Genomic DNA, 11,159 nt, shown 5'->3' with positions numbered 1-11,159 from the left:
TGTTTACCGTTTTGAAATGAATGCACTTCATGTACAGTGCCTAAAGAAAGTATTTAAACCCCTTGAATTTTTCCACATCTTGTTGTATTACAAGGTGGGATTAAAATATTTTTGTCAAAGATTTACACAAAATGCTTGAATGTCAAAGTGGAAGAAAAATGTTAACATTTGTAAAAATACAGTACCAGTCAAGTTTGGACACACCTACATTTCTTTATTTGTACTATTTTCTACATTGTAGAATAGTGGAGACATCTAAACTATGAAATAACACATGGAATCATGTAGTAACCCAAAAAAGTTATTTTGATTTGTTTATTTTATATTTGAGATTCTTCAAAGTAGCTACTCTTTGCATTGATGACAGCTTTGCACACACTCGGCATTCTCTCAACCAGCTTCACCTGGTAGGCTTTTCCAACATATACTGAGCACTTGTTGGCTGCTTTTCCTTCACTCTGCGGTCCAACTCATCCCAAACCATCTCATTTAGGTTGGGGTTGGGTGATTGTGGACGTTCAAATCAAGGCCGGTCTGGCTAGTCCAGACAGGACCAAAAAAATACATTGGCGTCGGTCTGTGCTTACTAGGGTGTTACAATTAAATTTTATGAATGCCCATCCATGTGTTAGGCCCACATTTGTAAAACAGACTGTTGCATTGGCTTTATTAGTCCTGATTCCTGTAACTAATCTATTTGGCTCTGAATATCAGCTACCCAACTTTATCAGGAGTTATCCTGATCCTATTTGGAATGTGTTTACACAGGGGGGAAATGCATGCGTTTAACACAAAATCCGGGGAGTGGCCAGCTGAGTACAAGTCTATCATCTTCATATAAATGGATGAGAGTGTCCTACTGCCTGACCTGTTGTTGCTGTAAATTTAGAAGAGTGTGGGCCTAGGATCGAGCCTTGGGGTACCCCCTTGGTGACAGACAGTGGCTGAGACAGCAGATGTTCTGACTTTATGCATTGCACTCTTGGGGTGGCAGGTAGCCTAGTGGTTAGAGCATTGGAAAAGTAACCGAAAGGTTGCAAGATCGACTCCCCAAGCTGACAAGGTAAAAATGTTGTTCTGCCCCTGAACAAGGTAGTTAACCTGCTGTTCCTAGGCCGTCATTGAAATTAAGAATTTGTTCTTAACCGACTTGCCTATTTAAATAAAGATAAAATAAATCAACTCTGAGGTAGTTAGCAAACCAGGCCAAAGATCCCTCAGAGACACCAATTCTCCTTAGCTAACCCACAATAATGGAATGGTCTACCATATCAAAAGCTTTGACCAAGTCAATAAAATAGCAGCAGGTAGCCTAGAGGTTAGAGCATTGTGCCAGTATCCGAAAGGTTGCTGGATCGAATCCCTCTGAGCTGACAAGGTAAAAATCTGTCGTTCTGCCCCTGAACAAGGCAATTAACCCACTGTTCCCCGGTAGGCCGTCATGTTCTTAACTGACTTGCCTAGATAAAGGTTTAAAAAAGCCAGTCAGTTGATTGTTGACAAGTTTTTCCAACACTTTTGATAAACAGAGCAAGATGTATATTCAAATCAATGTATTAGTCACAACTAACTTTAGCCTTCTGGATAGCGGAGTGCACTTATTCCTCAATTTCCTGAACGAGAGCCAGTCAAGCTGAGTATGCATGTACAGTGCCTTGCGAAAGTATTCGGCCCCCTTGAACTTCGACCTTTTGCCACATTTCAGGCTTCAAACATGAAGAAATAAAACTGTATTTTTTTGTGAAGAATCAACAACAAGTGGGACACAATCATGAAGTGGAACGACATTTATTGGATATTTCAAACTTATTTAACAAATCAAAAACTGAAAAATTGGGCGTGCAAAATTATTCAGCCCCCTTAAGTTAATACTTTGTAGCGCCACCTTTTGCTGCGATTACAGCTGTAAGTCGCTTGGGGTATGTCTCTATCAGTTTTGCACATCGAGAGACTGACATTTTTTCCCATCCCTCCTTGCAAAACAGCTCGAGCTCAGTGAGATTGGATGGAGAGCATTTGTGAACAGCAGTTTTCAGTTCTTTCCACAGATTCTCGATTGGATTCAGGTCTGGACTTTGACTTGGCCATTCTAACACCTGGATATGTTTATTTTTGAACCATTCCATTGTAGATTTTGCTTTATGTTTTGGATCATTGTCTTGTTGGAAGACAAATCTCCGTCCCAATCTCAGGTCTTTTGCAGACTCCATCAGGTTTTCTTCCAGAATGGTCCTGTATTTGGCTCCATCAATTTTAACCATCTTCCCTGTCCCTGCTGAAGAAAAGCAGGCCCAAACCATGATGCTGCCACCACCATGTTTGACAGTGGGGATGGTGTGTTCAGCTGTGTTGCTTTTACGCCAAACATAACGTTTTGCATTGTTGCCAAAAAGTTCAATTTTGGTCTCATCTGACCAGAGCACCTTCTTCCACATGTTTGGTGTGTCTCCCAGGTGGCTTGTGGCAAACTTTAAACAACACTTTTTATGGATATCTTTAAGAAATGGCTTTCTTCTTGCCACTCTTCCATAAAGGCCAGATTTGTGCAATATACGACTGATTGTTGTCCTATGGACAGAGTCTCCCACCTCAGCTGTAGATCTCTGCAGTTCATCCAGAGTGATCACAGGCCTCTTGGCTGCATCTCTGATCAGTCTTCTCCTTGTATGAGCTGAAAGTTTAGAGGGACGGCCAGGCCATTTCAATATTATCGCTTGCAAAGTGCTCCTTGGGATGTTTAAAGCTTGGGAAATCTTTTTGTATCCAAATCCGGCTTTAAACTTCTTCACAACAGTATCTCGGACATGCCTGGTGTGTTCCTTGTTCTTCATGATGCTCTCTGCGCTTTTAACGGACCTCTGAGACTATCACAGTGCAGGTGCATTTATACGGAGACTTGATTACACACAGGTGGATTGTATTTATCATCATTAGTCATTTAGGTCAACATTGGATCATTCAGAGATTCACATGCACCGAATACAACAACTTACAGTGAAATGCTTAGTTACGAGCCCCTAACCAACAATGCAGTTTTAAAATGTATAGAAATAAAAGTAATTATAGAAGTAATTAAAGTGCAGCAGTAAAATAACAATGTGGAGGCTTTATACAGGGGGTACCGGTACAGAGTCGATATGCAGGGGCACCGGTTAGTCAAGGTAATATGTAGGTAGTTATTAAAGTGACTATGCATAGATAAGAGAGTAGCAGCGGTGTATATTGGCCTATAACAGTTAGGATCAGTTTGATCTCCCCCTTTAAATAAAGGACACACCGTGGCTGCCATCTAAGCAATGGGAACCTTCCCAGAGAGGAGAGACAGGCTCGGCAATGATAGGAGCTGCAATCTTAAAGAAGAAAGGATCTAAACAATTTGACCCAGATGGTTTTTGGGGGTCAAGTTTAAGGAGCTCCTTAAGCACCTAACTTTATAGCGGGGCAGGGGAAAAAGAGAGAGGAGCATCGGGGCTAGACGCATTAGAAGGGCTGGGGGAACTGCGCCTTAAAATAACTAACTTTAGACTTCTGGATAGCTGAGTGCACTTATTTCTCAATTTCCTGAACGAGAGCCAGTCAAGCTGAGTATGCATGTGCTGAGCCTTTCACCAAATATAACTCGAGGTGCTGAACCTGTTTTTATTTCTTATTTTCTTTGTGGGGTGTGTTGGTTAACAATGCCACTGAAATCATGTTATAGGTATGCTTGTAATCATCAAGGATTGGAAAGTTTTTCAGGATACAAAAGAAATGCAGGCACACCCGTTTTCCACTGCTTTCCACTATACACTGGGAGATACATTTCTCAACAGCACAATAATCTAAAACGAAGCCAAATCTACACTGGAGTTGTTTACCCTGACGTTGAATGTGGCCGAGTTAGTTTTGACTTAAATCTACTTAAAATATGGCAACCTGAAAATGGTTGTCTAGCAATGATCAACAACAAATTTGACAGAGCTTGAAGAATTGTTTTAATAAATGGGCAAATATTACACAATCCAGGTGTGTAAAGACTCCCTGCTGTAATCGCGGCCAATGGTGCTTCTACAAAGCATTGACTCTGGGGTGTGAATACTTACATAAATGAGATCTGTATTTCATAGAATAAATTTGCTAAAATGTTTTCATGTGTGTAGATCAATTTAATCCATATTAAATTCAGGCTGTAACAATGTGGAATAAGCCAAGGTGTATAAAGGCTTTCTTTAATTGATCCCTATATTCTGAACCAGTTCTCTCGATGTATTCTAGTGAGTCGGTCAACAATTCTAATAAAGGTACACCATATTTAAAGGGATGGCTTAAGAGTGTTATGTTGTAATTCTCAGAGTAAAAAAACTCAACGGACACTATGAACGCTTAACCAAGTTTATTCTGCCCAGAGGGTCGATATAGCTGCATTCAGACAAAATGGTTCCACCACCAGTGTATATATACTCCAATGTGGGAACTTCTCCAGTCCTTCCAATCCTTACATATTTTATGGTTCAACAGGAAGACGAAGTGATAGTGTAAAACCATTGTTTCTCCCTTGACCTCAACCCCCGTTGATGCCTAATCCAAAGATCTCCACCCCTACAGCAATCCTGTGACTTCCTACCATCCTGTAAAGCATGACTCTCCAACCCTGGAAGAGAGAGGCGCCTCCTGGAGTCATGCGGTCCTGGTGCTTCCTGTAGAAATCTACAGTCTTAAATATCCGCTGTGACAGAGATGCACTCGAGGAGCAGAGAGGGGGGAAGCGTGTTAGTGTGAAATGAACAGATGGATGGTGGTCATGGAGCACAAATGATACTTGTATGTCCTGTTAGTCACCATGGTGATGGTCAGATGTCTTCATGGAAGTTGATGGTTCCTTCCTGTCTGAACATGATGTAGACAAAGCGGTTAAAGCCAGTAGCCTTGGCAGGGATCGGGGCCAGATATTGACAGGTCCTCTCCTGCCGTCACAGCCCCCACCTGGGATGTTCCCACTGGAAACAAGGAGAGGATGTCAATTGCTCGCTATTTTTTTTTGTGGTCATTTTCTGATGGTAATTAAACTAATCTATATAAATTAAAAACAGATTATCTTCATCATATTGGTGGAGGAAGGATTTCGTTACGGGCAATTCCACAGTAACAGAGTGATGTTGAGACACTGCAAAGTTAAACTATGCACAAGGATTACTTTTAACAATTTTCACCAATATTTTTACATAAACACATGAAGGACAGTGCAGATGCAAAGTTTGATAACAGAATGACAGTTTGTGCTGTTGGTACCGCCATACTGTTACCAAACTTTGCATCTGCACTGTTCAAGTAAATGTGTTTTTGTAAAATGTTTGGTGGAAATTAAGTCATACTTGTGCATAGAATTGTATGGTTTGTTTGGCATACATTTTTTTTGAAAGTGTAAAATCAGTCTCCGCATTATTCTGTTACTGTGGAATTGCCCTTACCCCCAGAAAATGTAAATCCCTTACAAGTTTGACAAAAGCACAATACAATAATCATTATTGCAATACTCACACCAGCCAGTGCACACACTCCCCTTCACTATCCAGCAGATGCTCATCTGAAATGAAGGAATCATTCAGTAAATATTTATTTAGTCATACATTCGTATGGGGACACAGTGTCACCATGTGGACATGTTAAGAACTGGATTACAAAACTCGTATTCTCAAATGGTGTACGAGTGTCTTGCCTGGGCTGGTGCGCAGCAGTGTCCATAGGGAGCCCTACTCTGCCACAAAACTGACCTGCGGTGCTACAGAAGCCTGTCACACACAGAGGAGGGCAGGTGAAATAGAAGAGCCATGCAGGATTCAGAGAGCTAAAAACTGATCTGAACAAAGACACGGCAACAGTTATTGTATCTTTCATAAAAACTACTGTATGCCCTATGATCCATTTATCTTACCTCTTTGGGCATCAAGTGATTCCCATAATGTACTTGTGCTGAGCTGTCTTGGACGTAGCTGATGCGCAGTGTGACCCGGGGGACGAAGTAGGCCATGGGGAACAGATCCTTAAAGATCCCATAGTGATCCGCAAGCCTCGACGTGGTACGGGCCACTTGTTTCCTCCCAGCCTGCTTGCACCCGATCCAGGTGAACGTTGACTGGAAAAACAACAAAGACCACTCATAAGGTGAATTGCTGACACCTACTGTACAGGGTAGTAAAAAATTCCCCAAAAACTAAATGTTTTGGATTAACAAATTCATACTAATTATCAAAAATCTAAATCACTAAGCAAATGCACGCTACTACCCTGAATTTCAAACAAAAACACAAAAAAAACTCCAGTCGGATTTAAATGTCTATTCAGATCCCAACACAGGCTCAGGAAACTGGGAGAGGGGAACCTCTTCATTCAGTACTCCCTATAACATTTCAGCTGTAAAGTCCTGGAGATCCAGAAATCTATGTCACATTCACAATGTCTAGCTAATTAGATTGCACTAGTCAAACTAATAAAAACAATGTATCACTTGCGCTATAAACGCAAAAGTCCGTCTTCACTGTTAGTATGTCGGGATCCTTCTCCTGCATGGCATTCACTGCAAATTGTGGGGACATCCAATAGCATCTAATCTCTACTCACTCCTTCAGCTATTTTCACTGCCTTCACATAGGAAACCTGCTGGATCGCCCTGATCCTAGCTACTGCAACCTCCATCCTTACATGGCACTCCGGGAACGTGATTCCAATCACAATTACAGCAGCATGTTTCATCTGACCCTTCAACTACGGCATATTTATTCCTTAGACAAAACACTTGCCAAGTGTCCAAACTTTTTACAATTGTAACACTGCAGCGGCTTCTGTGCATAGGGTGTCACCGCATATTTCTCATACATAATGTAAAACTTAAGTCGGGAGAACCACTTCGTCAAATGACAGCAAAACTGATAAGACAGAAAAAAGCCTATCGTTCGATTAAAGCGACGTCTACCACTCCTCGAACGTTATTCTTAAACCACACATCCTCTATGTCAAACGAGAACCAATGTAAAGACAGTTTCAAGTTGGATATTCGCGCTTTCAAACCACTTGAGCCACAGACTCCAAATAAGTGTCATGATGTTAGAAACATTGCGCACAAAATAGCACACGATTTGGACATCAATTCACTTTCCAAAGCTAATAAAAATGTGGAAATGTGAACAGCATTGTGTATTCCTAATTGAATTAGTTAGAGAGTGTAAACAAAGTACAAACTTATTTTTACATTTGAATTTCAATAGCTCCTTAGTCATGTGAATGGGTTCGCCCCGAGAGAGGGGCCCAAGCCCTAGAATGCTTTGTGGTTTCGGCGGCATCTGGTGAGCTCTCCTTGGCCCTTGAAAATCCGGGGGATAGGGTTTAAATCTCATGCCGGGCAGTTCCCATATCCGCAGCAGGTCTCCAAGGTGAACAGCCTCTGGCATGTAGCTCTAACTCCAAAAAGTTTTGGGACACTGTAAAGTCCATGGAGAACCAGAGCACCTCCTCCCAGCTGCCTACTGCACTGAGGCTAGGCGACACGGTCACCACGAGATAAATCCATGATAATCGAAAATGTCAGTAAGTATTTCTCTACGGCTGGCCATGCTTTCCTCCTGGCTACCCTAACCCCGGCCAACAGCTCCGCACCCCTCGAAGCTACTTGCCTGAGCCTCCCCAGCTTCTCCTTCACCCAAATCCAGATCGCAGATGTTCTGAAAGAGCTGCAAAAAGTGGACCCGTACAAATCAGCTGGGCTAGACAATCTGGACCCTCTCTTTCTAAAATTATCCGCCGCCATTGTTGCAACCCCTATTACCACTGTTCAACCTCTCATTTTGTCCGAGATCCCTAAAGATTGGAAAGCTGCCGCGGTCATCCCTCTCTTCAAAGGGTGACACTCTAGACCCAAACTGTTACAGACCTATATCCACCCTGCCCAGCCTTTCTAAAGTATTTGAAAGCCAAGTTAATAAACAGATCACTGACCATTTTGAATCCCAATGTACCTTCTCCACTGTGCAATCCGATTTCCGAGCTGGTCACAGGTGCACCTCAGCCACGCTCAAGGTACTAAACGATATCATAACCGCCATCGATAAAAGACAGTACTGTGCAGCCATCTTCATCGACCTGGCCAAGGCTTTCGACTCTGTCAATCACCACATTCTTATTGGAAGACTCAATAGCCTTGGTTTCTCAAATGACTGCCTCGCCTGGTTCACCAACTACTTTGCAGATTAAGTTCAGTGTGTAAAATGGGAGGGCCTGTAGTCTGAACCTCTGGCAGTCTCTATGGGGGTACCACAGGGTTCAATTCTCGGGCCGACTCTTTTCTCTGTATATATCAACGATGTCGCTCTTGCTGCGGGTGATTCCCTGATCCACCTCTACACAGACGACACCATTCTGTACATCTGACCCTTCTTTGGACACTGTGTTAACTAACCTCCAAATGAGCTTCAATGCCATACAACACTCCTTCCGTGGCCTCCAACTGCTCTTAAACGCTAGCAAAACCAAATGCATGCTTTTCAACCATTCGCTGCCCGCACTCGCCCGCCCGACTAGCATCACTACTCTGGACGGTTCTGACCTAGAATACATGGACAATTACAAATACCTAGGTGTCCGGTTAGACTGTGAACTCTCCTTCCAGACTCATATCAAACATCTCCAATCCAAAATCAAATCTAGAGTCGGCTTTCTATTTCGCAACAAAGCCTCCTTCACTCACGCCGCCAAACTTAACCAAGTAAAACTGACTATCCTACCGATCCTCGACTTCGGTGATGTCATCTACAAAATAGCTTCCAATACTCAGACTGCATCCAATTTGCTGAGTAATCACAGTGCCATCCGTTTTGTTACCAAAGCCCCATATACCACCCACCACTGCAACCTGTATGCTCTAGTCGGCTGGCCCTCGCTACATATTCGTCGCCAGACCCACTGGCTCCAGGTCATCTGCAAGTCTATGCTAGGTAAAGCTCCGCCTTATCTCAACTCACTTGTCACGATAACACCCGCGCTCCAGCAGGTATCTCTCACTGGTCATCCCCAAAGCCATCCCCTCGTTTGGCCGCCTTTCCTTCTAGTTCTCTGCTGCCAGTGACTGGAACGAATTGCAAAAAAAAATAAAAAATAAAAATAAAAAAATAAAAAAAAATCGCTGGAGACTTACATTTCCCTCACTAACTTTAAACATCAGCTATCTGAGCAGCTAACCAATCGCTGCAGCTGTACATAGTCCATCTGTAAATAGCCCACCCAATCTCCCTACCTCATCCCCATATTGTTTTTATTTACTCTGCTGCTCTTTTGCACACCAGTACTTACACTACTACCACACTACTACCACACACCATCATCTGCTCATCTATCACTCCAGTGTTAATCTGCTAAATTGAAATTATTTTGCTACTATGGCCTATTTATTGCCATACTTCATGCCATTTCCACACACTGTATATAGACTCTTTTTTTTCTATTGTGTTGACTGTACGCTTGTTTATTCCATGTGTAACTCTGTATTCTTGTTTCTGTCGCACTGCTTTGCTTTATCTTGGCCAGGTCGCAGTTGTAAATGAGAACTTGTTCTCAACTAGCTTACCTGGTTGAATAAAGGAGAAATTAAAAAAAATAACAATGTAGGTAAGGGAAGTTGACAAAAAAAGATCCGTAACTTCGGGAGAAGGATTGGCTCTAAGGGCTGGGTCAGTCGGGCTGGGGTGCGAAGCGGGGCTGGGCTTAAGCCGCGTCTAGGGGTGCAGTCGCCCTCCTCGGCACCATTGGAAGTTCATTGTGCGGCCTATCTCGCGGTCTCTCGTGTGTGGTTTCGCAAGCGGCTGCGTGCAGGGGTTCGTTGGGGCGGTGTCCGTCGGCGGGCCGGTGGGGTGTTGGGTCCGATGGTTGGCGGCGGAAACTCTGGACGCGCGCCAGGCCCTTCTTGCGGATCTCCCCAGACTACGGCGCCCGCCGGCCCCCCACTTTGTAGGTGGGGCAGTCTCCTCTACGCTCAATTGACTTGAGATGGAGACTAAACCCATTGGCCCTGCAGTGATAGGGCATTGCATGGATCTGGCTCATGGATCTGGCTCATGCCCTACGAAGTGGGGAGCGGTATCTCCAGCTTGTCTGGGGAGGGAAGCCTACATCTGATGTGGGTAGTACCACCCACACTCATCGATTTGCTGCGGATCCATAAAACAGACGGAAGAAGCCTAGGTTCCCACTGGACACGGATCACTGAATGTCAACTTGATGAAATTCAAAGGAGCGTGCCCACCTGTCGCGGTCGCACTAAAGTCACCCGTTGGGTGACTGTGACCCCCTCATGTCAAAGTGAGGAATATCGATTGAAGCGCTGGTAAAGGTGGTTCCTATGGTTCTCTCCCGGAGGGCTGACTGGGCAAGCAAATGATTGAAAGGGGATGATTATTTTCTGTTGCTTCTTCCGACACCCAGTTGATGGTGCCGCTAGATACTGCAAGGGGTATTTGGTTCTCAAGCCTATAAGTATTGTGCTGGCACTTGATGTCGATTGGGTGTAAAAAAAAATATAAAAAAACAGCTAAAGTCCACAGAAGGTTAGTAGCAGCAACTGATGTCCAGTTTGTAAGACAGAAAAGCCTCTGATGATACCACCGGACGTTACTCAGGGGCAGCACTCAGGCTGTGGAGGTTGGGGACTTAGTCTCTGAGCGGATAAAAGCAGGAGGGTCACCAGGTGCACAAGGAGGCCTCTAACAAAGTGGAGGGCACTCTGAGTCCAAGCAGGGGCGGTCAGACTCGGGGGCTGGGGGCAGCACTCAGGTTATGGAGGTTGGAGTGGGGACTTAGTCTGTGAGCAGAAAAAAGCAGGTGGGTCACTAGGAGCACAGAGCTTGTTTCGGTTTACCAGGTGCACGTGGTTCCTAACAGCGGGACTATAGACGTCTTAGTAATTCCAAGGAGTAAGCTATACTCTAAGGCCAAGGGAGAGGGGTGTTGACCGGGTAAGGAGAGTAGGTGTGGAGGTCTGTAGTTCCAGGGAGTAAGCGAAACACTCTCAGGCCCAGGGAGAGGGCAAGCAGGCGGGCAGGGAGGGTAGGCCTAGAGGCCAGCAGTCAGAGGTCACCAGGTCAATGGGGGCCTCCCTGGAGGCTAGGAAGGCCCCAGGGAGAAGGCCCAAGTGAATA

General features: G+C 44.2%; 1 protein-coding gene across 1 annotated transcript; it reads right to left on the bottom strand.

Moving 5' to 3' along the window:
- Positions 1-4,357: 4,357 nt before the first annotated feature.
- LOC110498917 (large ribosomal subunit protein mL38) lies at positions 4,358-6,545 on the bottom strand. Its single transcript, XM_090211866.1, is given in 7 exon segments — positions 4,358-4,945; positions 4,948-4,976; positions 5,518-5,563; positions 5,696-5,768; positions 5,912-6,050; positions 6,052-6,112; positions 6,485-6,545. Coding segments are annotated over 7 exon segments (525 nt in total). The 3' UTR covers positions 4,358-4,829.
- Positions 6,546-11,159: the final 4,614 nt, after the last annotated feature.

This window comes from Oncorhynchus mykiss, chromosome 20, assembly GCF_057628025.1.
Source record: "Oncorhynchus mykiss isolate SJ-2025 chromosome 20, ASM5762802v1, whole genome shotgun sequence".
In the NCBI taxonomy this organism is placed as follows: Eukaryota; Metazoa; Chordata; class Actinopteri; order Salmoniformes; family Salmonidae; genus Oncorhynchus; species Oncorhynchus mykiss.
This window is presented reverse-complemented; position numbering and strand designations above follow the sequence as displayed.